Source organism: Salvia splendens, chromosome 11, assembly GCF_004379255.2.
Source record: "Salvia splendens isolate huo1 chromosome 11, SspV2, whole genome shotgun sequence".
Lineage (NCBI taxonomy): Eukaryota > Viridiplantae > Streptophyta > Magnoliopsida > Lamiales > Lamiaceae > Salvia > Salvia splendens.
Window position 1 is genome coordinate 30,094,075 of NC_056042.1, and position 27,339 is coordinate 30,121,413.

Below are 27,339 nucleotides of genomic sequence, written 5' to 3' on the forward strand. Positions count from 1 at the left end.
GATCCTTTCTTGTCTTCATCTACAGTGGTTAAAGGTGCATTTAATGTGGAGTCATTTCCAACAAAACTATTTTTTGGACATTATTTAGGTAGGGACACAAGAGTGATTGGGTTTGACATGATACTAATGGAAGTTAGCATGAGCTCTCTTGACCATATAATATACTTCGGAATGTTAGGTTAATAATAGCCAGTTGTAAAAATATTTTTTTAGCTCTTGTAGTTTGATCTTAAATATAAGTGAGATAATACCATCAGCAACTGTTAATACTTGAATTCCTTAGAAGATCTATCCATTTATCAAAATATAGTCCGAGAAATCATGGGTCTAGGAGATGAATGTCATCAATAGTCAATACGGAGATGAATGTCAAAGTGGGATAACTCCTTAAATCCTGAGTTACAAGAAAGGATTTCCAGATCCAAAAAGAGCATCCAATATAAACAGAATTGAAGAAAATGAATTTCAAGAGAAACAGCAAAATGCAATCAAGAATATCTATTGCAAACATATTAATGTAACTAAACAGAATATAACATCTTTTATGAGATCATCGAGATGAAACACAAAGGAAATAAGAGAAAAAAGTAATAAACTGCAGAACAAGGTTCTGTTGGTGTATTTTGTGCATAACTTTTCAGAAATGCACACTTCATAAAGGTGCCCAGTGCTACTTTTTTCAAGATTTTTCTTTGAAGTATTAGCAAGATGATGCCTGCACCTACTAGATGCATGGAAGACAACAATATGATGCAATATACAATATACAAATATGACAGACAGGAAACTGATTGAGCAAAATCATAACTCACGAAAACATTAACACAAGACTGGCGGAAGAGAAAAGAGCACTCAGACATACTTTACTAATGACCCATGAGAATTCACAAATACACATACATAGTAACCTAATCCACAAACCGAAATAAACTGGTGTTGGGAACAGGAAATTTTAGCATCAAATCCCTTCCTAAGTTCTATGAGGACAGTAGATCTAGGCACATCCCATATCTAAAAGAGATGTATGACATTCAAGAGTAAGGCTTCTCTAACATAATATTTCTTCAATGTAATCTAATGTACAGACAATGTGAAGTCATGGTTCAGCACCTGTATCCTCAACAGATTTCTTATACTCTGGCTTGAGCTCATAAGTACCTTGGTTTGTTCCTCTTTTATTGTATATGCAGAGCTCATTTAATATCTCTTTCAAAAATTGCTGCAAAGGAAGTTACAGAAAATTATTCAGATAAGCCTACAAAACATAGAAACAGAAAAGTGTAAATAGACTTGTGAGCAAATGCATACGGCAGGTTGATCAGTCTCTTGAACAAGCTGCTTGAGCGTCCAGTTAGGTTGGTTTTCAAATAGCTTAAACATTATATCTTCCAGTTCCCCGCGATCCCTTCTAGTTCTTTTCATATCAGTCCCCTTAACTGGAGCTGGTTTTTTCTTATCCTACACAAGTTAGAATAAGTTGGCATTTAATATTTCAGTAGCTAACCAGTAAACAATTAGATGGAAGTTCAAAAGTTTGTATAAGAACATTCATGCGTATGATTGATACATGGAATTAGGAATAAGTATTGAACTAGAGACCAAAAGGAATCACATCAAAATTTCACATAACTCCACTCCAATTTCAGGAGGAAAACTGAAATGAAGAGCATTAGTTGGGATGTAAAGATCTTATTTCTATGCAAATGGAAACTGGAGTATTGTATGGGTTGGTCATTAAAATGCTTCATTTCCAGATCTTATATGGTGCTATAACAACTCAATATAAAAGCATTTTAAATGAACTCTAACCATGTCCTGACACTAATAACAAACATCAAAGATGACTATGAACATCTAGCAAATTTGGGGCCTCATTTTGATACCAGCATTTCAAAGGAAGAAGAAAATGCACATGTTAATGTCATTATGTTCATTCATGAAGGGTTGACATAATCTGTTGTTGGCCAGCTCTTAACAAACCAATATCTACTTTATAGGGCCTTGAACCAACTTAAAGTATACTCTATACGGAAGCACATATCCAAGATGCAGAATTAGATCTAACAAGTATATAAACAAACTAAGTACTTTAGAAGTCGACGTAATCAATCCCATCATTCCCGGCATGGGCCTCATGTGTACACCACGATCATTGTTGATAACCTGATAAGCATGAAAACAAATGTATACTATCTTCAGTATGAATCGACGCAGGAATTAAAAGAGGTGAAACTATAAGTTAATAACAGCTTGACCTGGATTTGTCTATTCTTGACCATGGACTTATTTGTCCTTTCCCGGCACATTTTTCTGTACTCTTCAATGTTTGCATGGTGGGGTTTCATATCAAATTTATGTTCCACCTTTCCTTCCATAGCAGATCTTCCTTTAAAAGAAAACTTCGTATTATTATTACACACAATATGCAGACAAAATAATGACTAATAAGCACATCCAAGCCTTTCTGGTGAACATAGACATTTTATTGAAGAGGATAAAAAATAGTATCATCAAAGAAGGTCCATGAAATTTAACTTCAGAGGGTGGCACATTACATGACACTGAAATGTTCATACAAATAAATGAAAACATTAGGCTGTACAGATAGAGATAACAAAAGGTAAAGTTTAATCAATACTATAATATTATTACAACAGAATCGATCTCTGGGCGAGCTATGCACACAAAAGAGATCAGATCCCTACAATAAAACTCTCTAAAAGGTAACAAGTTTGTTCTTTTATCCATCCTGATGAGATATTACAGCTTCAAGAAAGCTGCCTTCGAAAAGAGAAACTAGAAAATATGTAGGGAGACCTTCTTGTTGGTTGTTCTTTCCTTAATCGTCATTTTGCTCAAATTTCAAAGTGAACCAGAAGAAGACATTCCCCAAAGTTGTTTCTTTAAAAAAGGCACCTAGTCTACTACTCATAGTAATTCTATGTGGTTTCCTTTTATACACCAGCACGTTCAAAATTGAGGGTGGGTGTGTGCAAGAATTGAGAATAAACAGCTAGTGCTCTACAACGAATTGTTCTTTACAATCATTTGACATATGCTACAAGTAGCACATATATAGCGTCGATCAATAATTATAGTAGTGACCGATAACACTTATGGTCATTGCTTATGAACTTTTTAGCGAATCTCGTAGAGCTAAAATAGTTACTGGGACATAAGTCATAAAACTACTTCAAAGAAAAGATTCAAGACTCAACAACATCCATAATCCAGCAACGAGTGAGGGGAAATGAAAACAATATCGATAAGTTAGATTAGGCGAAAAAATCACCTTGAGTCGACGACTCGGAGAAAACACCCATGGGAACAAAGTCCTTGGACATGTTAAGAGAGTAACTTTTCGGCATATTCACGACCTCACTCCCTGCCATCTCCATGGTAAACTAAAAAGCCAGATACGATCAATTCAGAATTGAAAACCCTAGAAAATTTCCCCAATTCAAACTAGCTCAGAAATTAACAGAAAGCATAAGAAACAAAAAGACGCAAACAAGCAGAGTATGGTAATGGTTACTTGGAGGGCGGAGGAATCGTCCGGCTGGAGGAGATCGAGAGAAACGACTACTTTGGCAACGGGCGGCGAGTCGACAGAAGCGGAGGCAGCGGAGGACTGCCAGGCCTTGGAGACGATGGGAGGGCACTTCATGAGCCACACCGATCTGTCGGCTTTGGAGGTTTCGACGTTGATATCGCCATTACTGTAGTCGTCCTCCATTGACGGAATCCTCGAGTTTCTGACGGAGTGTTAACGGAATTCGTCAAAATAAGATTTATGCAACGACTGAAATTGGACTTTGCGGTGACGGGTCGGATCAAAACGGGTAACTGGATATCGGTGGCCGGGTCTTTTTCTTCGTTGATTCAACTCATCAAGTTTATGTTTCAGCCTTCAATCCTTATCTATAAATCTACAATCGCACTATTTTTTCCCTATTTTTTTTTACCTAAGTTTAATTCGACGAATATGATTACTTACTATTTATTTTAATTTATTTATACAATTGGTAGGGGTACCTTTTATTCACGTATGAAAAGATATTTTATGCCGTCGTTGTCGACTAGGTTTTCGGATAGGAATTGGGGTTAGGTCATTATTGAAAGATATCTATAAAAATCTCATCGAATAAAATATTCAGAATTTGAATTCAAGAAAATGGCAAGATTCACGCCAAATTTGTTTTATATTTACATATACTGGTTTCATATAAAAATTAAAATGATTCAAACTTCTCATCTACTGTACTAACTATTAAGGGCATGATTAAAAGCCCATAAAAAGCCATAAAAGGCCTTCGTTTACCTCCTTCTCCCTCCATTTTATCGGAGAACCCGGAAGAAAATAGCTGGATCTGTCTGAAATTTGGATTACAATCCGCGTTTCTAGCAAAACACTATTGGGGAAAATTGGCTTTTCCCTTTTCTCTGAAACCTTGAAAACAAATTCTTCACCCATTTTACCCTCTCAACTCTCTCATTGATTTCATAGAACGGCAGCTTCGCCAGGCTTCAATACGAGTTGCTACCGCCGTTGTAAACGAATTCCGATCCGGGTATGTCGATGGCGTTGAATTCTTTACTGAGGACCAATTATATGTGCGTCATTTCAAATTGACTCCAAAATACGCAACCATTTGGAAGCCCCAATTCAATTGTTGTCGATTCAGGTGAGCTCGTTTTATTCGTATTCATGGTTCACTTGATGTGGATAATCGACAATTTTGGGAAATTTGTATGGTGAAATTCGGTTACCCCCTGACCGATGGCGTCGTGCACTTATATGGAAATTATGTATCGATTCATTTTCCTCATATTCTACTTTATCGGAATCGCATGTACTTCAATTACACTTCCTCTCTACTTGAATTAGTCTTCGTGTGACCTGTTGTTCATGCTGTAATTTGCTTCGATTAGTCGTCCTCTGCACACCAATTTGATGTATGCAATCGTTAATTGAGGATGCTCCGGCCGTGCCTGTTTCACGGCAAGATATGCAGATTCCGGTGGATCCTCCACCGGTGCATTCTGTGAATGAGAGTACTGAGGTTATTCCTGGTGGGACAGTGCAGACTAGGGAGTATTACTTCCTTTCGGAGGAGGAAGAGTCTTGATAGGTGGAGCTCGATTAGGAAGGCTGCAGCCTTTGTTGTGAGATTGATGAGCTTAAGATGATGTCCTATGCCAAGGTCTCACCCACAACTGCAGATTGCTCTCATCCTGCCAAAGTTGTGGTGGAGAGGGAGAGAGACTTGCTAAAAGACTCGAGTTTGCAGCATTTTGATGGCGTAGAGAGTAGTGAATTGGGTAGTGGCTATAGGGATTGTAGCAATTCTTTGATAGGGGGTGAGAGGAAGGTAGCGAAGAAGTCGTCATCTAGGAGGTGGAGTTGGAGGATTTGGGGGTTCATACATAGGCGTGGTGGTGATCCGCAAGCAAGGATGGGGACGAGGAGGACAAGTATAGCAGGGTTAACGGGGTTGAGAGGTCGTTGTCTGTGTCGTGGCAGGACTTGAGGGGCATGGAGAACAGAGATGTCGGGGGCCGTTTGAATATAAACATGTTTAGGAGCAATAGCAGTGTGAGTATGAGGAATGGTGGATCGCTTGGTGCGAGTATGAGGAAGCCTTTGGGAAGGAGTGGCAGGGACGGGTTTTCGTTTGAGAGGAACCGGAGTGTTAGGAGTTCGCCTCCTAGCATGTGGATAATGGCCTCTTGCGTTTCTACTTAACCCCTATGAGGAGGCGAGGGGGCGGAGGTGCGGGTGGTCTTGGTAAAATCAAGGCCAACGGCTCGAGCTCTGTTGCACGGAGCGTGCTGAGGTTGTATTGAGGGTGTAAGGTGCTTGGTCTTAACAAGAGAGAAAAGTGAGGGCATATTTGTCATCACAATCTTTAGTATAATTTTCCAGTATAATGACTAATGTCTACCAAATGATGTATTAAGTCACAAAACATTTCTACCAAACACCATTATAAGTATGATTAGCTATTTAAAATACTGGAAAAAACTATTATCTGGGAACTTATTAAAACCTCAGCAATGCTACCAATCGCATCCTAAATAGAATTAAAATATTTTACAAAGTAAGTTATACTATTTCTGTATCAAATTCTGACCATATAAAGATCTCAAATGTAATTTTTTTTTAAAAGGATCCAATTAAAATATCTCTTAAGAACATATATTTGGATCCAAAAATGCATTCGATTGTCTGTTTATAATTTTATTTTTGTTGATAGTTTTAATCTGGATATTAATCCAAACCCTAATATCAAGCAGTTTATGCAGGGGAATAATTCTATGCATACAAAATGTTTCATTAATGTTAAAAAAGTTTTAAGACAACTTTAATCTTACAAAAAGTTTAATTTTTGTTTTAAACTAATACATCCTGTTAGAATTCTTTAACACCGTTAGTTTTTTAACCTTTTTCATCCAACATATCAGTAAAATATTAGAAAAAAATAGAATTTTACACTCTAGAAGATGAACTTATCAATCATTTCCAACAGCTGACCTCTCCAAAAAAATCTGGAGAACCTCTCTCTCTCTCTCTCTCTCTCTCTCTCTCAAGTCTCAGTAAGCTTATGATTTTTGTTTAAAATTCCCATATTTCACACTTCTGCTAAAGTCTTTTGAATGTATTTTCAATCAAATTATTTTATTTATATGGAAATTTAGAAAGATGAATGGCCACTTAAGATTTTTTTAGTTCTTGATGAAAATTTAGGAAGATGAAGCCTCTACACGCCTTTTAAATAACTAAAAGTTTTAACTTTTTTTTTGTTGTTTGTTTTTAAAAAAGGAGCTTCAGGGTATTAATTTTTAAAGGTGTTTTCCTATAGTAATTACTCTTTGTGGGGAATTTTTAAACAGCAAACCTTCTCTCTAATACTATATCACTATATACAATGGGGAACTTTGATACGATCATATCCATATCCCAATTATTTAGTTGCATATTTGATTTACCATATCTTTTCCATATTTGTTTAGATATTTGTTTCTTGTTCATTAAGTTAGTAGCATTATAAATATGAGTTATTGTTATCACTTTATTCATTCAATCAATTAATGAAATCAGTATTTCGTCCAACTTGGCTTGAGTATCAAGTATAATTTTCGTTCCTTATTTGCTGCTCATCGGAGAACGTCCGAGAACCGGCAAATCGTGAGCCTTCCTTCGAGCTTGTCGAAGGATTGATCATCCTATCCGTCCGAGAAGATCGCCATCCGGTCACGTTACGGAGGACGTCCGTAACAACTGGTGCTTTCATCCCGTACTCATCCTCCATAAAAAAAAAAAAAAAAAAAAAAAAAAAAAAAATACCACCGAACCCTCCACTCCAACATCAGTTTTTCCCGTATTAGTTATGGCTACTTACCACCAATATCAGCCCCCTCCTTCTAGCGCCAGCGGCGACGACCAGCCGCGATGTCCGCGCCGCAATTTCCAGGCTGCCGCCGAGGCGCCACACGATGTGGCAGGAACAGCCGCGATTTTCTCCGCCGGGTTGGAGAAGATCTTGGCGCGATTTGACAGAATGGAACTCAGGCTGGAGAAGTTGGAAGCGCAACGCGTTCCCGAACCTGATCCCCCCTATTTCTCGGACGAACCTGATGACGAAGGGTATCACTCCCCGCGCGACGCTTGGGCGGCAGACGACGATGTCCACCAGCTTTTCATCCACGGACGACGAGACCGTGGTGGGGATATCCGTCGTCGACGAGGCGCTGCCCGCGCATTACATTGGCGCGACGACTGTCTTCAGCAGCAGAACGTTCATCGGGCGCCGTACCGCGATCGCCCCGAGCCTTGCCACCGCACGTGCTGGGACAGGCCGCGGGATCGATACCTGGGGATGGAAGAGTCCGAACAACAACACTATGTGGACTTCTATTCCGGATCGAGGCGTCGCCGATCTTGCTGGGATCCGCCCTCCCGTACATCCGGTTGTCGTGTGGGAGAGATTCGCGCTCCTCCGCTGCCGGAACCACCGCCACAGCCAGTACCAGAACCAGAACTGTTGTATGGCCCCACGCCAACGTGGGAGCCGATGGAGGCGATTGGTAGGCAGTTCCCGGAGGTTCGCCTTGTGGACAAGGCGATTTTTAACGGAGGGGGGGTTGATACGAGACCCCCGACACCAGACGCAACAGCAGAGCAGCATGCCGAGCTGGATCATGCCGAGCTGGAGCATGCCGAGCTGGAGGCGACAACAGCAGAGCAGCATGTCGAGCTGGATCATGCCGAGCTGGAGCATGCCGAGCTGGAGCATGCCGAGCTGGAGCATGCCGAGCTGGAGGCGACAACAGCCGAGCAGCACGACGCAGCGCTTCCGGAGCCGAGCAGCACGACAACAGCCGAGCAGCACGACGCAGCGCTTCCGGAGCCGAGCAGCACGACGCAGCCGAGCAGCACGACGCAATGCGTGAATGACCGAAGTGAAGAATTGATTGTGCCGAAGGTCATCGCTTCATTCCCTGTTGTTCAAGTGCAATCCAAATCTATTGTTGAGAATTGTTGGGGCAAGAAAGGAGATAATGCTTACACCGGTTTGTGCATAATTGTTGGTGTCTATGTGGATTTGAGTATCAGTGATGTTACAAGTATGAATCATCGATCAACATCGCTCGATACCGATGCAAGGTTGATCCCTCCGCGCAATGACGTGTTGGATTCGAACGTTCTTGGAGGCGTGAACAAGCTTTACGATTTGGCAAGGAATTTTTCCGGAAAAATCGGGTCTCCTTTGTTGATTTTTGACAAAGGTGATAAAGGGAGATATTCAGTTGTTCGATATGTGTTTGATCCAGGAGGAGACGCCTCGCCAAAGCTTTCGCTTTCAACTCTCGTCAATGGTTCATGGTTCTCACCTTGAGGACAAGGTGGATTTCAACCGTGGGGGAGTTGATACGATCATATCCATATCCCAATTATTTAGTTGCATATTTGATTTACCATATCTTTTCCATATTTGTTTAGATATTTGTTTCTTGTTCATTAAGTTAGTAGCATTATAAATATGAGTTATTGTTATCACTTTATTCATTCAATCAATTAATGAAATCAGTATTTCGTCCAACTTGGCTTGAGTATCAAGTATAATTTTCGTTCCTTATTTGCTGCTCATCGGAGAACGTCCGAGAACCGGCAAATCGTGAGCCTTCCTTCGAGCTTGTCGAAGGATTGATCATCCTATCCGTCCGAGAAGATCGCCATCCGGTCACGTTACGGAGGACGTCCGTAACAAACTTTTAAACAGTTTCTTTGCTATAGCAAAAATCTAAACGGTGTTTTTAAACTTTTTATTTTTAAAATAGGGCATCAAACTTAGTTTTTAAAGAAAAAAACTAACCCTAATAGCAGTTTTTAAAGGTGTTAAAGAAACTTAATAAAATGTATTAATTTAAAACACTAATGAAATTTTTTTGAATTACGTAAACTTAAAATTTTTTGTGTTAATTTGAAATATTGATGAAACATTTTGCATGGGGTAATTTTCCTGTTTATGCACCTAAAATACTACTGAAATATCCTTCTGAGCGTATAGTTGGAAGATGTAGCACGCCAATGATATGACCTGCGATTTTCCAGAAAGTCAAATAAAAGAATTGGCCTAGATTATTTAATTATTAGATTATTTAATTATTGGTATGGAAACCTCAAACAAGAGAATTAATTGATATTTTAATAACAATCCACAATAAGTAAGTTCTTCTACCCTGATATTGAAGAATGAGGTTTTTTTTACCAAGTTTGTTTTTTCTATATCCATACATACGTGATTAATATTAGAAAGTGACATGTTAATCAGTTAGAACAAGTAGTTCAAATGATGTTCTGCATTTTTTATAAATATGATATTGGGATTATTTCAAAACTTGTAATAACAAATCATTGCTTGTTAGGTTCCTACGACATAATATCGATTTTTATTTGATATTTTGCTTGTGATTAGATCCATGTTAACCACTCTCAAAGATAGTGTGGCCATGAAAAGTCTATATAGGCTTGCACCAAACAATGTCCAATTTTTATTGTTTTATAACGTCGGATGTGGCAAACTATTTGACCAAATTGGTCCGATAGAACATTGTATTTTTGAGATTTCTAGTTTCGCCCTTTTAAATTCATCTATCTCTTCAAAGCTCCTCAAGGTTGTCTCCACCAATGTTTTCAAAATCAAACCAGTAAGAAAATTGACATAGCTGCTTGTTCATGATTCAGTCAATCCGATCAATGGAACCACAAGTTCAACCGAAATATTATGGCCAACACATATATATGGTAGGTTAAAATGAAAGATATGAGTATTGGTGTATTAACATATACTCCCTCCGTTCCATTAAAAATGACCCACTTTCCTTTTGGTTTGTCTCGATCAAGATGACTCATTACTAAAACGGAAACACATTTCTCTTTACTTTATTCTCTCTCTTATTTTACTCTCTCAACTTCACACACAAAATAAAGTTGCATAAATTTTCGTGCCGCCCAAGGAATGTGTCATCTTCCTTGGGACGAAGGGAGTAGATTATCAACATCAAATCAACAATAACCAAAGATGTTTGAGACTAAGCGAGAGAGCGCGAGACATCTTAGTAATAATTAGGAGTTACAACTGTCAACTCCTAACATGTGAACAAAATGAATTTGAATCACTTCGTAGAATCAGTTTATTATAGTATGGGCCATTATTATAGTATGCTCCTAAACAGTTAAAAGTGCTTTCATAATCTTTGTGCTGAAAAAGGAATCAGTTTTTTCTTGATGAAGGAGTGAAATAGCTATTCTTGTAGAATTTCATTTGTATATTTAATATTTTTCAGTAATGATTAAGAAATAAAATACTCCTAGCAAACATTTTCATTTGCTTAAATAAAAATGAAATAGAGAATTTCAATTTCTTGTGTGAAAAAGTTGGCTCGACGAATCAAAATCACACCCACCTACCCTTCCTTTAACAATAAACCAACAAGAAAAATAAATCACGTAAGATGGGGCGGCTCAGTCACATGGATTTCAATTTTCAATATTTTTTAATCAGATTAGAGTAAAACTTAAAGAACATTATTTATACAAGAAGCAACCAAACATGTCAAAATGTGGTTGAGAGGCAATTAATTCTGGATCTGATTTGAAGCTGAGCTTCGAAGAACAAAAAGACAGGTGCTTGATCCATCATCACCTTTTTAGACTATTCTGCACATTTTCACAAAAATGATACTAGTAATAATCATCAATTGATTCAAACATCCGCCTTTCCCATCATACTATAAACAAATACACAACAAAATCAGATCGAACTTTGATAAATTCTGAACAGGAATACGGTATACACTGACTGACAAGATCAATAGTAGAAGGAAGGTTTTTCGAAAGCTTAGACCCCAAGAGGTAAGCTGTTGGATGAAAATCAGTATCAATCAGGTTAATTTCGTTTTGAGAGCAAACATAGATCCCTTTAAGAAGAAGGGTCAGTGATGCCTTGCCAGATCGAAGGGAAATATATGTCTTTACATCTGCAAAAACAGTACATTTAGGGTCCCATCGGTACTAGGTAAATGCACGTCGAATACGCACACTAAATATCCACACTACATAAAAATGGTCAAACTAAAAAATCTTACACTAGATTATTACAAGGGAAATGTAACCTGTAACCAGAAAAATGGGAACATCGCAAACATTGATCCAAGCTTTCGACAAAGCCACACACTCCTCCTCACTCCAGACGGTCCGCCGTCCCTCCTCCTCATCGTCCTCCGCCCCAGCCCCCGCCTGCGAAGACTTACCCGCCACCCCCTTCCCGCGGCCCCTACCCCTGCCCCTGCCCTTCTTCTTCGAACCACCCCAACGTCCTACAACCGGTTGACTCTGAGTGGGAGGCACCCTAACCGGAGATAGACCCAACTCCTCCAGTGAGAAAATCTCAGCAGAAGTGTATTGAGACTCCAGTGGAGTACAGGTCTGGGAAGCCCCTGTAAAAAAAATCAATAGTGGGGCGATAGACATTGTCCCCGGGCGACCCGGGGACCTCCCCTACTCCCCCCGGCAGCGGCACTCATCCCGCTCATCAGGGTTATCATCCCCGACATCATCTGGGGCATCATCCCGCTCATTTGGGTCGTGCCTGCACTCATGCCCGCCATTTGGGGCATCATCCCGCTCATCTAGGTCATGCCGGCACTCATGCCCGCCATCGTGGGTGTAACACCCCGACTTTTTCTACCCTTTTATTGTGTTTTTTAAAGGACCGTTGTTTGTACACTTGAAAATTTTTCGATCCTATTTCTTTTGTCGAGAGAAGAATTTTACATTTTGGGCTTAAACCATTATTCTTTCCTAACCCAATTCTCTTTAATTTTCCAAGCCCAATTCTTTTTATTGAAATTACATTTTGAAGCCCAATTGGAGATGAAAACCGCTGTAGAATCTTCTCAATAATCGGTTACCAATAAATCAGGCCACATGATCTGCCATGAGCCATGAAATCTGAAAAATAGCAATGAATCGGCAACTACCTACATACATATATGCATTCTACCTCGCAAATCAGTTTTCATCATCACATGCCTTTCTACTTTTCAAAACTGACTCCTGCGAAGAGAAGTATGGAATAACTGAATTAGAGAAGAGCAAGCGTGAAGGCGCTATGACAGAAATTGAGACGGAAGAGATGGAGGGTAACGGCGATTTTAGAACCGCGACATCGATGTGGTGGCACGACCGAACAGCGAGGCAGTGACAGCAGCGGCGCGAGAAAGACATTGACGGAGACTCACCGTGATTCAGATCTGGCCGGCGACAACTCCTAAACCGATCAGCAGCCTCGCAATCAACGGACAGCAGCAGCAGCGGCGACTCTGGAGCAGCGGCGGCTGGACTTCGGCAGCGACGGCGTGGACGTGACAGCAGCAGCCCCTCCCGGCGGATCGGCGGCAGGATTTCCTCCACTCCGACTGCAGCGGTGGCTTCGTGCGACGGAGATGGGGAAGCCTGACCCTGCGACTGCGCCGACAGCGCCGTGGCGGCAACACTCCGTCTTCCCGGCGAGCAGCGGCCGGCGTCGTGGGATGAATTGGAGAAGCCGACGGAAATTTGGAGGAATTGGCGTCGATTTGGTCAGAGAGAGAGAGACGTTGGGAGATGGGTGAAAGTTTTAGGCCTCAATTTGGAGACAAGAGTTAGAAAGGTATTGGGCCTTTTGTTTTTTTGTTTTTTTATAAAAGGAATCGGGCCTTATAAAGCAAGTAGGATGATTTATTTGGTTTATACTCCATTTAACTGATTTGGGCCAGATTACAAATTAAAAAGAGATAGGCTAAGGGGAACACTCATGATGACGAAGGCTTTCCACGCACATTTTTCGAGGATGGGATGAAGCGCAAGTTAAAACTTTAAACAAACGAGGTGGGCTTTCTTTTTAAATAATGGCTATGCCCTAAGTATATTTTTATGTGAAAATGATATGAATATTTGTCATGCCGAGTTTTGTTTTATTCTATGGAACCTATCTGATGTGGCTTTGGCCATCAATGGATAATCCAATTCGGGTCTGTCTAGGGAGTGAGTCCCTATTCAGGCTAGTGTACACCTATGGAGATCGTGAGCCGTCTTTTTGGTCGGCCGGTCTAGTGACTTGGAATGTGGCCACGTTCCTTGTCATCAATGGATCAGATATGGGAGATAGCTATGGGAAAATGGTTGATCAACCGAATTTTACAATGGAAATGATTTTAGTGTCTCGGGCATTTTCAAAGTTAAACCCGAGGTCACTCAATGGTGGCATGATAAATACTTTTTATAAAATGATTTCGGCATGAGTCCACTGAGTGCATCAAGTACTCAGCCCTGCTTTTCTTTTAAAAAATTGCAGGTTGAGCGTGACGGGTGCGGTGGGTGTTGAGCAAGACCGTTGAAGAAATTAAGTGTTTAGAATGTGTCATGTCTTCACACGTGGCATATTCCTTCTCTCGAAATGCTTCCGCTAAGTAGTTGTCTTTCTTTTGAGTTCTCGTATCGTTGAGGTAATATTCATTTTTGAGTTGTTGAAAGTTGATTGTTGAGATACTCTGATTTTATTCGAGTTATTCCCATTTGTTTCGAGCTATGGTCGAGTTGCGTTGTTTTCCCCTTTCTTTCCCGCTTCTTTAATCCTCCCCTAGTCGCGATCAACCGTGTTTTCTATCCTTAGAAAATGCGGGCGTGACAGTGGGCATCATCCTTGCCATCTGGGGCCAAGAGTACATGTTATAGTACTGTGGCATCATCCCCGCCATCTAGGCATCCCACTCGTTCCACTTCCAACCGCGTGGTAGTATGCGATTCGCTAGTGGCTGGGGAGTCGCTGTCGTGGTGCTCCATTTATCTTGAATAGAAATGAGAGTAGAGAGAGATAAACTCGTTAATACAAGTGATGCAAATGAAAATGAACCGAAACGAGCCGTATATAGAATTTTTTTAAAAATGAAAATTGCTCCCGTCCGTGCGCTCGTCCGTGGAGGACCCACAATAGCAGACGAGACGACGGACAAGCACACAGACGAGGGGTCGTACGTCCAGCTCGTCCGCGACCCGCTCGCCGGTCGCAATGGTGGACGAGCACGACGGACGAGCGGCTCGCCGGTCGCTCATCTGTCGGCTCGTCCGCTACTGTGGATGCTCTTAGGAGGGCATTTTGGATCACCTAATCCTTACTGCTTAGAGGGTTGTTCCAAGGCCATGACTTAGATCGTTCATGTCACGAGAATGTGAATTGATGCATACAAAGTTTTGGAGGCTAAACAAGTTCATTTTGAAATTTATTTCTTAGTTATAGACTATTCTGCACATTTTCACAATAATGATAATAATAATCATCAACTGATTCAAACCCATCTGCCATTTCCATCATACTATCACCAAATTAACCATTTACTTAAGCCAAAACTGTACGATTACTAATCATAATTTTCAAATGGGAAGGGAAGCCAAGCCAAGCGCCCTCCTCTATACACCTTCCACCAACCTCGACAGTCTGATACTCTTAATAGTAGCTAAAAAGGGATGACATTGAGCTATTAAGGCTCCCAAGCATGAAAATGTAAGCAATACTACTATATATGTTGAGCGGAGGCGAACTGAGATCATACATAGATCCCTTTAAGAAGAATAGGCAGTGATGCTAGTTCGGAGGGGAAGAAAGCCTACCGGGGCATTTGATCCTTATACAAATTCATCTGTCATCTAAAAACATTAACTTTATATGTTCAAAATAATTGAAACAAAAAAAGAACAGCCTCGAAGAGCAACCAGAATAAGTGAACAAGCAATTTGAATCCAAGAAAGTATATGTCTATTACATCTGCAAAAATAACATTTAGTCCATCGGTACTAGGTAAATGCACGTCGTGTAACGCACACTAAATATCCACACTGCATAAAAATGGTCAAAGTCAAAAATCTTACACAAGTTTATTACAAGGGAAATGTAAACTGTTACCATAAAAAGAAGGCAGACGGATTGCAGAAGAAAAAAAAATATTAAGCAGATATGTAAATCCGAGAGAAGCGTCTCAATCAAGCTGAAGCTCCTACCCCTTAAGTCTCTCCAGGTGCTCTCAATCTGAAGCTCCTACCTTACTCTCTCCAGGTGCCCGTCAGGGTCATCACAAGCATAGCCACTTTCTGAAACCGTGAAATGGTCAGAACAGAAACAAGCAGTTGTACAATAAAATCATCTTATCTGCAAAGGAGAGCAAAACAATCCAGATGCATCAGCTCCTACTGCCGCAAGATCACAAACAGTGCACAGCTGGCCTTGCTGAGATGGAACAAAATGTGAGGTGCAGTAGGGGCAGGTTACATCTCTTTGACCCCTATAGATTGGAACATAAGTCGCTCCACATACAACAAAAGGATTTCTGAAGTCATAGTTGATCTGTGTGGCATCTGTCATATTTCTTTCGGCAGCCTGGAGAACCTGGCGAGCCTGTCTTGCTTGATTCTCATTACTTGGATTACTCTCTAGAAGCCGCCTAGCAAAGTTGGCTGCGGTACTCAGATTTCTTGCCTTGAAGCAAACAGTCATTGCACTGGTCAGCGCAAGTCTCAAGTGCGGGGGCTGGAGCTTGCAATGGGTAAAATATGCTGCAAGTTCCTGCTGACGAACTGGATCGTCCCTCAATTCCCTCCTCCTAAGCTCCATTTGCAAGCCAAGGATATATTCCTTTACTACAATAACCAATTCCTTCACTTCATCCACCTCTCTTCTTGTTTCAACCACAACCAGTGGAATTGTGTGGAGAATTGACAGGAAATGTCGAAGAGCTTCGGAAAACTTTCCAGTGGTCGTTGCTTTGTAACCAGCCTTCAGCTTCTCGTCTAGTTGAGAGAAATTGAAGATAAGAGCAGGGGGGCCTCGCACATTGGGGCTCGCTGATTCACTCCAGCCTCTCTCTACTGCAATAGATATTACTGGTGCTGACGTACAGGCACGCAGGTAACTGTGACTGCCCAACTGGAGATCAATAAATTGTGACTTTAGAGGGGCGAAATTGCATATCCCTAACTGACGGCTCAATAAACGCAGTGCTGTATCAAAGTTTCCAGCAGCTGCATGTTCAGCAGCAAGAGATGACTTCTGGACCCAAATTTGGCTTACGGGCATACCAGGTGTGGGGCAAACAAAAACAGAAGAACGGGCATTGGAAGCTGCCTTTGGTGTATCGACATCATGAGGCAGATCTAGATCCTCAAGATCCCATCCTCCCTCCTCATCATTCTCATTGTGCACATCTTCCACATCCAGCCCCATATTAATGTCTCCATTCTGCAGATTATCCACATCACCAATATCCAAAGACTCACCCCAATCAGCATCTGCAGCCTCTTCATACTCTTCTTCTGCACCTTTGCCTGCATCGTCAAGTGAACCCTCAAATATCCCTTTACTCACCATTAATAAAGGCCAATCTCCAGCGCATAGCACTGGACTTGGGGGGATCAACAGAGAAGCTTTTCTCCCTTCAGGAAGAGAAGGAACATTATCTTCCAGTTGTGCAGATAGACGCTCCACTACGTCATGAAGCCCATGAATAGAAGCTGTTATGCAAGCCAGGGGCAAGTGACCCGCATTCTCCAGAATTTTCACACGCTCTCGCACATCACCAAGATATAACGCATTATGAAATTGGCCCATAACTTCATTTTTTACCTCAGCAATTTTCATCATTTTCGACAGCTTGTCCAGATTGCCAGTTATGAGATAATGAAAAGAAAGCCTCTCAAAGTTCTTTGTCTTCTGGTATGCATATTCAACAATTCCTGCATTTCCCTGCCGAAGAGCCTCTACTCCTAGCCTGTACCAGTAATCCTTCTCGTCAATTTTTTTAGCAGATTCAAGGGCTTTCTCAATGTTACCGCTTTCAAGGGCTAAGTTGAAGCGAGTTCTCTCATCCTTTACAAAATAGAGAGCAACTTGTGGGAAGCCCTTCTGTTGCAAATATGCAATCATGGCTTGTCCACATAGTTCTGAATTCTTTATCATGCTCATTACATGATCATATCTCTTCTTCAGCAGGGACAGCTTAAAAATATATTCTGTGGAATCAATAATGATAGGACGGTTTTTCCCATCTCGGTCCAGGCAAAAGATTGTATTCCCATATATTTTTGTTACATACACTGGAACATCCAAGGTCTTTATAATTCCACTATCCCCATTAGGCAGGCAGTACTTAATGTGCGTCAGTGTAGTGTAGATGAAAACACCATTATCATCCCATGATCCACTCTTGACACGAATGGTCTCATGAAGAGTGCAGCGGTGCACAAGCTTTTTATCAGCAATAACAATTGAATGCTTGCTCAGTAAAGCAACACTCTCCATATCCTGAGACCAAACCACATACCTAACAAAAGAGGCTTGAAGATCTCCAAGAACAATTCTTTGTTGGAGATCAAAAATGACAACCTTGTCCTCGGCCCGGCAGAGTAGATTCCCAGTACCAGCATAATATATAGCATCAGTAGCAATAGGCAGAACACTCTTTTTCACTACTTCGTTTTTTAGGTTCTTGACCAGGACTTGGTTGCTGCTCTTCTCAAGCACAGCAAACCTATTTCGAGCCACAAAAACAGCCGAACCCCCAGCACCTCTTTTTGCTTCTTGAGCTGTGTCGCCTCTGCTGTAGCTATCTTTGGGTATAACATACAGCTCATATGAACCACCATCCACATCTGAGCAAACCAAAACCGCATTCTCAGTAGGACTGTAAGAGAGAGTTCGTGGCGCTTGATTCAAACCATTAGAACCAGGACGACGGATAGGAATCAGTTGTGTATCTTTCTGAGTGGAATACTCAAAAGTGCGCAGAAACCGATCCTTGACATAAAACACAGAGTCACCACTCACAGAAAAGGCTGGGCGTTCTCTCTCTAGCTTAAAAACAATCATGCCGCTATCATGACCAGCAGCAAGTAGATTCATATCGGGGTGGGCAGAGAGGATCCAGAATCTGTCATGCTCCCTGCGAAATGTCTGCAAGCCAGTTCTTTTAGTAGCATCCCAAACTCTGATGCTCTTATCTTCTGAATTTGATACAATGATGTCCTGCCTTGCATGGAACAGGACACAGGAAACATTATTCATGTGACCTCTCAATGTGTCCACCTCCCATGCTTTTGTATCTGAAAAAATATATCATATATTTATATTATTGGAGAAATATATATGTATACATGGCTAGAGCAAAGTAGGACTTAACCTAAAATGTCTGAATAACAAAGCAAGGATCTATCACTCAATTCCTACACTCACAAATTAGCTGATTGGAAGTGCCGTAACTGGCGGCAAACACCATCTTGTAATCTTAAACTAACGCCATAGCAAACCCCCACCCCCAAAATAAAACACACACACACACAAAAAAAACTCACCACTTCAATATTGAAAGCCTAAATCTGATTTTACCTTTAACAATTTACAGCTACTTTGCAAACTAAAGCAAACAATTTCTAAAAGTTATATTTAAGAAACATGTTGTCTCTGCTATATTAAGAAACATCAAGTGTGGTTTACAGCAAATCCGGACAACCATGTCAACATAAACATTGAAGATTGAGATGTTTAGATCTCCCTTTTACTGATAGGGAAGTACCTTTTCTCAATCTCAAAGTCAAAAACATTCAGAAAATAAATGCATATTCATTCTATTACTCTTATAAAATATCAGAATATAACAAATAGCACTTCAAACACCAGTGATCAAGCTGACATACCATTCATGCGCCAGATCTTTACTTGGCGGTCATCAGCTCCAGAAACAATCAGAGGGAGAGTTGGATGAAAAGAAGCCCAGTTGACCCCTCGATCATGACCTTCCAGGACATACTTCACAACAGCATCAACACCACCAAAGAAGTCTGCATTCATTTGAGATAATCGCAGAATGTCATCAGCAGGAGATACTGTTTTCTTCCTCAAGGCACCAATATCCCAAACACGAACAGTCTGATCCAAAGAGGCTGAAACAACCAAGTCTTCTTTGGGGTGAAATGAAGCACACATGACATAGTGGTTGTGCCCCGTTAACACAGAAATGCAAGTACGTGATTGCCAGTTCCATATTCTGATTGTCTGATCATCACTTGCACTTACTATCCAAGGATACTCATGATGGAATTGGACAGTCCGGATATAGTCAAGATGGCCAAGAAGAGTAAATAGGCATCTATGCAATTTATAATTCCACACCTTAATTTTGTAATCATCACCTGCAGAAAGAAAATATTGGTGGATGAATTAAAATATGCTCTAGTATCTATCCAAGAATCATACTCTGCAAAATAATCTAATGGGACCTTAAGTTTCATCAAATTTATTCACAAACTTTCCTATAGGAGTCAGCTTGACTAGCATGCACAAACATGATTACTTAACTAGATTGCTGGATGTACCAGATTGAACTCACTAGTTTTTGTCTATACTACGCAAAAGATCATATAAAGGATCCGGTAAGGTGAAATTAACATGATGAGAAAAATCTTCCAGAATCAAATTCAGCTCCAAAGACACAATATTCCACTAACAATCAACCAAGATAAATGAAAACCAGAGAGAAACAGCAAAGGACATTAAGACCTATATATAGGTTCACTCCCTTAACAGACCTATGTTAGAATGATAAAAAAACCATAACTTTTGGATTTACATAACGTAAATCAACAGATCCGCAAAAAACACTCAAGCAACTCCGAAAAGCGCAAATAAACACCAGAGCAAGCATGGATCACATTGCAATAACACAATCCACAACAACGTCCAAGCAAAGGAAAAAAAATTGAACAGACGACAAAATTCGGACCTCCGGAGACGAAAAGCGGCTGCGATTTGTGGAAATGGACGCCGCGAACGGGGCCGTCGTGCTCATCGAATCGATCGATGAGGGTGCCCATGCGGTAATCCCAGAGCTGGATGACGCCGCTGTGAAGACTGGCGAGGATCCATGGGCGCTTGGTGTGAAAGCTCAAGCCTTTCACTCGATTGCTCTTGGTCTCGAATTTCGTCAGCATTTTCAGCCAATCGTCTGTCCACCGATGATCGGGGACGGTGAAGGAATGGAGAGATCTGAGGTTGGTGCCAGAATTCGGAAACCCTGATCGAGATTTAGATCTGTGAAAAAATGGGGAATGTTAACGACATGGGTGTGGGATAAGAAAGGGGGTGTAGGTTAGAGAAATTGAGTTATTGCTAACAACCGGTAATCGGGTTTGGATCCAAATCTCGAATCTTAAAACGGTTTTACCAATGCTTCCAGCTTACTATTATGCCTATTAATATACTGCATTAAATGATTAAGCACGTAAATAATGTCATAACCAATAAAACATTAATGTCAAAATACCGGTTCTACAACTAAGTTTTGGGCTAAATCTGATTTCAGGAATCTTTCTGCTTATTGGATTATTGACATTTTAGTACTATATAAATTAGTGAAAAATGATCGAATCAAAATTAGTTGACTAATGAATTACGTTTACAAGTTAAAAACTATTTCAGGACAAAATTGGCCAATTGGGGGTTGAACATAGTAGGGCAGCAATGACCATTCCTCTCAATTCCTAAAGCCGTAGCATGCATCTTTTTAGGGAATTGATAATAGAGAATGACAGGAACCGGATCGCGAGAATGTGTATTGTGATCCGGTCCGATGCATTATGGGGCCTGGAGAAAGGGTTGGGCGATGTTTGGGATCACTATGATAGTGAGAGACTGAGATTGTTGTGCAGTCGGGCTAGAAAATGGTTGCATTGTTGGCGTGCGGAATCGCGGGTACAACTCTTTTATAATTCAATTTTTTTTATATTTTATGCTCCCTTTGTCCCATGTAAGTGATGTGGCACTTCTTTTAAGCACTCGTTTTATAAAAAAAATGATACTCAATGAAAAGAGGGTAAAGTAAGAGAGAGAATAAAGTAGAAAAAAAGTACACTTCCAATGCGATTAAGCTATTAGCATTATTTAGTTGATATTGACAGTCAACCGTATGATGGAAAGGTGCATGCATTAGAGCGTTGTTGTTCCAATACCTCAATGACCTAGGACGTACGTGTCACAAGTCTATGAACAAGTAGTTGCACATCTCGTCAATGCCTATATTTCCCAACGAGCAATGAGGTCCATATGTGTTAGACTTCTGTTACGCTTGTCTAGATCGGTGCTCCCGTGCATCACTAACACTTTGGTTTGGCGTGATGATTGTTTTCAACAACACCAACACACCTTGTCATTAAAAAAATGTGATGTAAAAGCAACAGATCCATCCACGGAAAATCAAAATATATTTTTATTCATAACTACACCGTAATATCAGGCTCACAAATCAAGCTTACTCAGTTATTTTTCAAACTAGACTCAGAAGAATCATTGACGGTGATACCAAACCTCAAGAAATGACCACATACAAAAACTCATGTACTTGCGATTAGATGATTACCAATCATACTCTTACTTTACCCAAAGCATCACACCTAGTTTATATGCGTTATGAAAAAATCTCATACATATTCTCTTCACTCAAATCTAGTAATAGACTGAATAGATGTTGAACCGTATCATTATGGTGTTCGAGACTACCTTCAGACTAGGAAGTAGAATTATGGCATCAACGCCTTATAAGATATGGTGAAGTTAAATTCTCTTTATAGAGATGACAAATATCAATTTTTGCTTATAGTTTATAATTTAATTTATTTAAGACATGTTAGATTAGTCCTTATTGATTTATCCATCAGGCCCTCTATTTTAAGAGTTCTTTTAACTCAGTTTGAGCCCAAAATAATTCAATGGTCCATTTCTTAGGCCCAATTTCTGGGTTATAATTATATAGTCACGATTCACGAATGATGACTATTTTCTTTATGTTTAAATTGATTATTATATTTTCCGATGCTCTTAAATTTAATGATGATTCCTTCGAGTTTTTTTAAGTAAGTGAATAAAAATTTAAAGGTCATATTACATTGAAGAATTTGAGATTTTGGCCTCAAGCTCGAACATTAACCATTAACTTCCTTTTTTATTGATAAATATAAAGGTTAGGCCATGACATTAACACTTCACACTAGGCAGAAAAACGGGATAGGAAAATAACCACTGACTTCTTTGTTTCTATTTCATTCATTTTCACACGGCATCAGAATATTCAAAATCAAACTATCTCTATTTGTTGGTTGATGATGAATTCGGTTCTCTCAAAACCACAAATTAAGAAAAAACCCGCGAGTGGGCGTCGTCACGTGCTGACGCAATAATTTTTTTTTTTAAAAAAAATTTGATTTTATAAAATAAAAAAAAACGGTAATATGACCGTTTAATTTTTACCATTTTTTCTTTTTTTTTAAAAAAAAATTTTTATTATTTTTTTACTCTATAAATACTCTTAATTCATCCTCATTTCACACACAACTACACATCTATTCTTCCTAAATCACCTTCATTTCCTCTCCAATTTTCATCTAACATCTCATCAAAAAATGTCCGGCGACGGCAACTCCCGCAGTGGCGGCTCCGGCGGGTGGGATCTCAACACGTTTACCGATTGGGGGACCATGTACAAAACACTTGGTGGTTCCAGTACGTCGACGCCGGGCACGACGGGTTCGGCGACGCCGGGTGGGTACCAACCACCCACTTTCGACGTGGATGCATACGCTCGACCCTCCGCCCCGCGGTATTCGCATGGATTATCCCAGATTCGGGAGGATTTCCCGGTTGAACCCAGTCTGGGAGGAGGCCGAGGCAGGCGAGGAGGAGGAGGGGGAGGAGGCCGAGGCGGTGGAAGCTCCAGGGCGGAGTCGGAGGCGGGCGAGGAGGAGGAGGAGGAGAAAGAAGAGGAGGATCTAGGCCGGCATCCGTACAGCAACAACGAGACGATGGCGGTGTACAACGCCTAGATCACCGTCTCGTATGATCCCATCGTCGGGAATCAACAAGCCCACAAGCGCTTCTGGGAAAAGGTCACCGAGGTCTACCACCAGATTAAGCCGAAAGGCTCCCGGAAGCGCACATATACAATGCTCCGCTCTCACTTTGGCCGAGTCGACAAACAGGTCAAAAAATTCTTGGGTATCTACTCGATCGAAGCGGCGCACTACCCAAGCGGAGCTTTGGGAGCCGACATTTTGAGGGCGGCTTTGCGCGTCTACAACCAGGACACCGACAAACAATTCAGATTTGTTGATGTTTGGCAGGCTGTCAAGGACGAGGAACGGTGGGTTGGCGGTGTCCGCTCCAGCTCGGGCTCAACCTCGAAGCGCACGAAGTACACGGCGAGTGACCAATACTCATCTGGTGACACCGGTGAGGGCAGCGGCGGACAAGAGGATGCACCTTATGAGTTTGCGGGTACGGTCGGCGATGACGGGGGATCCAGCCATGGGCGCCGTCGGCCGCAAGGGACGAAGGCGGCTAGAGCGAGGAAGAGCCGAGGTGAATCAAGCCAGGCGGGCTCGGGGGAGGCTCGAACACCCTTATGGCGGTGTACATGACCGCCACAATGGCGGACACTTCCCGCTTCTCGCCCTCCCAATACGCGGCCTGGTGGAACGGAATTGTGCATATGGTAGCACAACTTGGCCTTCCGACTCCCCCTCCACCTCGACCGCCTTCGGGGGATGATGCGCCGTCGGAGTAGTTTTTTTATTTTCTTTAAATTTGTATTTTAAATTATGCAACGCTTAATTTTTTAGGATTTTAAGTATGTGTTTTTTATTTTTTAGAATTTTAAGTTGTAATTTTTTTTATGTTGTGTGTTTTTTAATGAAGTGTGTTTGTTTTAATTGAATTGAGTTGGAAATAAAAATAAAAAATGAAATTGAATAAATAGTAATTTAATGAACGATTAAGAAACAGATAAGGAACGGAGGGTTGCAGGTTCCGTTCCTTAGTTAAGGAATGGAGTTAAAAAGTACAGTGGGCCCGCAAATAGTAGTTTAAGGAACGGTGGGAAAACAGCGTAGTGGATGTCCTAATCAACTCCATTCCACCTTTTGTCCGTGTCTACATCCTAGTGCTTACAACCAAGAACGATCCTTGTACAACCAAAATCTTTTCCTTAAAGCTAAACCAAAACTTCACAAATCACTCAAACTTATGCCTACTTAGATTCTTTAAAAATTCTATCTGTGGCTCCAGGGAATCAATGCCTAATTTAAAGCCTAAAACCCTAACCTCAAAACCTAATCTTTAGCCTCAGAAAACGCATGTCACATAATTTTGTACAAATCATAATCAATTTTCATCACTAGGGAGGGTCAAACCGGACCCAACACCATCCATCAATCAAGACTGAAATTTGAAGTACAAAAACTGTGCAACACAAATCATATCCACCCATCATCATCAATAGTAGTAGTTGGCCTTGGCCACCTTTAATTTGAAGGTGGAGAAATAAAAATAACAAAAAGAAATAAATTTCTCTGTAGAGTGGTGGTGACTGATAACAAGAAATGACTCTTTCTTAAATTACTTTATCAACTTCTGAAACCCTTTTTCACCCATTTGGTAAATCTTTCCATTTTTGGTTAGCTCATGGTCCCTCAAACCTCTTTAATGATACAACCCCCCCTCTCTCCCTCTTTATCTTTCATCTCTTCAGAATCTTATCTCCATTTCTTCACAAGATCTGCGGAGTTTAGAGAGAGAGATGGCTCGTGGGAAGATCCAGATCAAGAAAATAGAGAACCAAACAAACAGGCAGGTGACTTACTCCAAGAGGAGAAATGGGCTTTTCAAGAAAGCTCATGAGCTCACTGTGCTTTGTGATGCCAAGATTTCCATTATCATGATTTCCAGCACTCAGAAGCTTCATGAATACATCAGCCCCACTATCACGTAATTAAATAAATCTCTCCCTCTCTCTCTCTCTCTCATTTGTCAGATTTGTTTTTGTGTTAATTTGCGTGTGTGTTTTAGGACAAAGCAGATTGTTGATGAATACCAGAAGACTGTTAGGACAGATATTTGGAGCTCCCACTACGAGGTTCTTCCACTTCACTTTATCTATTTCTTGATTTTATTTATTTTTATATATTAAAAATGCAAACTTTTTATTTTGAAGAAAATGCAAGAGCACTTGAAGAAGCTGAAGGAGATCAATAGGAATCTGATGATGGAGATTCGGTATGAACTATTTGATTTTAGCCCTCTCTTTTTTCAGTTTTTCCTTTAATTTAATTAATATCTATTTCGATTGAAATTTTCAGACAAAGGAGGGGAGAGAGCTTGAACGATCTGGGGTATGAGCAGATGGTGAATCTCATCGAAGATATGGACAACTCTATGAAGGTGATTCGAGAGAAAAAGGTCTGAAATTTCTCTCTCTAGCTCCCTCAATAAATTTCTAGGGTTTCCTTTTTCAATTGCGATTAAAATTAAGGTGGTGTCATTTATTTGATGGAGAAAGCCTATCAAAATCTTCAGTATTGTAGATCTACTAAAATGGATATCCAAATTGAGGGAATAAATTGAAGAAAAAAAGCTCAGTTCTTGATAGACTGATGGATGAAATTGGGATTCTTGTCAACAATTTTTGCAGGAAAGCCTGCAACAAAACATGTCACGATAAAGTTGATTGGGGGAAATATAAATAAAAATTAAAAATCATGAAGTAATTCATAGAGATAGATATTATAAATAATGATCAATAATTATAGAAATTAGGGATTATATATAGTGATTTTCATATCTTCATTTTCCATTTATAATATTGATATATAAATGGAAAGTGTTATAATCCTTAGAATAATGAGCTTAATCTTAGTTGTTTAAACTTTACCTAAGCAATTAAGCTTTGCTAATTATTGCAATAATCTTAACCATGACAGTACAAAGTCATCAGCAGCCGGATTGACACCAGCAGGAAAAAGGTAAAATAAATTACTAAAATCTTTTAATTTCCTTTGTTCATCTTTCAACGTATTAGTTCATAAATTACTTCATTTTCCCTATTTGTTTTTTCTTTTGCAGCTAAGGAATGTTGAAGAGATACACAGAGGCCTTGTGCTTCAGTTTGTAAGTTTTTTTTTTCAATTATTTCATTTACATTGCAAATAAACTTCTATAGTCTTATTTATGTGGGAGTATTGTTATGGTAGGATGCACGGCAGGAGGATCCGCACTACGGTCTAGTTGAAAACGAAGGCGATTACAATTCTATGTTGGGGTTTCCACACGGCGGGCCAAGGATCATCGCGGTTCGCCTTCCTCCTAACAACCACCACCCTCACCCGCACCATCATCACCACCACCACCACCACCATCCTAGCCTTCACAGTGGGACCGGAGCCTCGGACCTCACTACATTTGCTCTACTTGAGTGAATGTTTTCTCATATGTCTATCTATATATATATATATAATGTGTTTGATTGTGTATGAACGTCGTAGGTCTTGAGAAAAAAAAAAAGATGGGAAGATCTACATTTGTTTGTTATGTTGTCTTTATATTGTGTATGACTATTGACTATTGTGGATCTATGTTTACTAGGGTTATGTGTGTGGAAGTATATTGTATCCGATTTTATTATGGCTATTTGGTAATCGTCTTTATGGATTTTGATGTTTTTTGTTCGAGTCTAACTAACAAAGGACATAGGCAGTATACATAGAGGCTATTTATCACTATACGTGGAGGACGGCTTTCAAACTTGGTGAGATAGGTATTCATATGTGTGTACGCACACCACATACTCCCTCCGTCCCAACTTATATATATTCCCTCCGTCCCAATAGATTATACTCCCTTCGTCCCGGGCTACTCGCTCATTTCCTTT

At 40.4% G+C, this 27,339-nt stretch overlaps 3 protein-coding genes and 1 long non-coding RNA gene across 4 annotated transcripts; 2 read left to right on the forward strand and 2 right to left on the reverse strand.

Moving 5' to 3' along the window:
• Positions 1-831: 831 nt before the first annotated feature.
• Positions 832-3,972, reverse strand: LOC121756278 (transcription initiation factor IIF subunit beta-like). The gene is made up of 6 exons (XM_042151778.1): positions 3,536-3,972; positions 3,293-3,404; positions 2,256-2,386; positions 2,089-2,163; positions 1,309-1,458; positions 832-1,219 (listed from the first exon to the last, which is right to left on the reverse strand). Exons 1-6 carry the CDS (start codon positions 3,734-3,736, stop codon positions 1,097-1,099), a joined length of 792 nt encoding a protein of 263 aa, XP_042007712.1. The 5' UTR covers positions 3,737-3,972; the 3' UTR covers positions 832-1,096.
• A 9,112-nt stretch (positions 3,973-13,084) lies between these two features.
• LOC121754976 lies at positions 13,085-13,924 on the forward strand. Its single transcript, XR_006040594.1, has 3 exons — positions 13,085-13,217; positions 13,324-13,435; positions 13,902-13,924. It is a non-coding gene; the product is annotated as an uncharacterized LOC121754976 (long non-coding RNA).
• A 1,397-nt stretch (positions 13,925-15,321) lies between these two features.
• On the reverse strand, positions 15,322-20,768 carry LOC121755146 (coatomer subunit alpha-1-like). Its single transcript, XM_042150425.1, has 3 exons — positions 20,371-20,768; positions 19,286-19,780; positions 15,322-18,694 (listed from the first exon to the last, which is right to left on the reverse strand). Exons 1-3 carry the CDS (start codon positions 20,576-20,578, stop codon positions 15,741-15,743), a joined length of 3,657 nt encoding a protein of 1,218 aa, XP_042006359.1. The 5' UTR covers positions 20,579-20,768; the 3' UTR covers positions 15,322-15,740.
• A 4,376-nt stretch (positions 20,769-25,144) lies between these two features.
• Positions 25,145-27,119, forward strand: LOC121753568 (floral homeotic protein DEFICIENS-like). Its single transcript, XM_042148779.1, has 7 exons — positions 25,145-25,400; positions 25,482-25,548; positions 25,627-25,688; positions 25,772-25,871; positions 26,393-26,434; positions 26,535-26,579; positions 26,663-27,119. Exons 1-7 carry the CDS (start codon positions 25,213-25,215, stop codon positions 26,885-26,887), a joined length of 729 nt encoding a protein of 242 aa, XP_042004713.1. The 5' UTR covers positions 25,145-25,212; the 3' UTR covers positions 26,888-27,119.
• Positions 27,120-27,339: the final 220 nt, after the last annotated feature.

Bases quoted from the DNA above. Each gene is read 5' to 3' on its own strand.
- LOC121756278 (XM_042151778.1), bottom strand. From the start codon at position 3,736: ATGGAGGACGACTACAGTAATGGCGATATCAACGTCGAAACCTCCAAA. The intron at 2,387-3,292 runs GTGATTTTTTCG...TTTCTTTTAAAG, and splicing joins CTCCGAGTCGTCGACTCAAG to GAAGATCTGCTATGGAAGGA. The intron at 1,220-1,308 runs GTATGCATTTGC...CTTCCTTTGCAG, and splicing joins AAGAGACTGATCAACCTGCC to CAATTTTTGAAAGAGATATT.
- LOC121755146 (XM_042150425.1), bottom strand. From the start codon at position 20,578: ATGCTGACGAAATTCGAGACCAAGAGCAATCGAGTGAAAGGCTTGAGC. The intron at 19,781-20,370 runs GTCCGAATTTTG...TTCTTTCTGCAG, and splicing joins GCCGCTTTTCGTCTCCGGAG to GTGATGATTACAAAATTAAG. The intron at 18,695-19,285 runs GTATGTCAGCTT...ATATTTTTTCAG, and splicing joins AAAGATCTGGCGCATGAATG to ATACAAAAGCATGGGAGGTG.
- LOC121753568 (XM_042148779.1), top strand. From the start codon at position 25,213: ATGGCTCGTGGGAAGATCCAGATCAAGAAAATAGAGAACCAAACAAAC. The intron at 25,549-25,626 runs GTTCTTCCACTT...TTTATTTTGAAG, and splicing joins TTTGGAGCTCCCACTACGAG to AAAATGCAAGAGCACTTGAA. The intron at 25,689-25,771 runs GTATGAACTATT...TGAAATTTTCAG, and splicing joins AATCTGATGATGGAGATTCG to ACAAAGGAGGGGAGAGAGCT.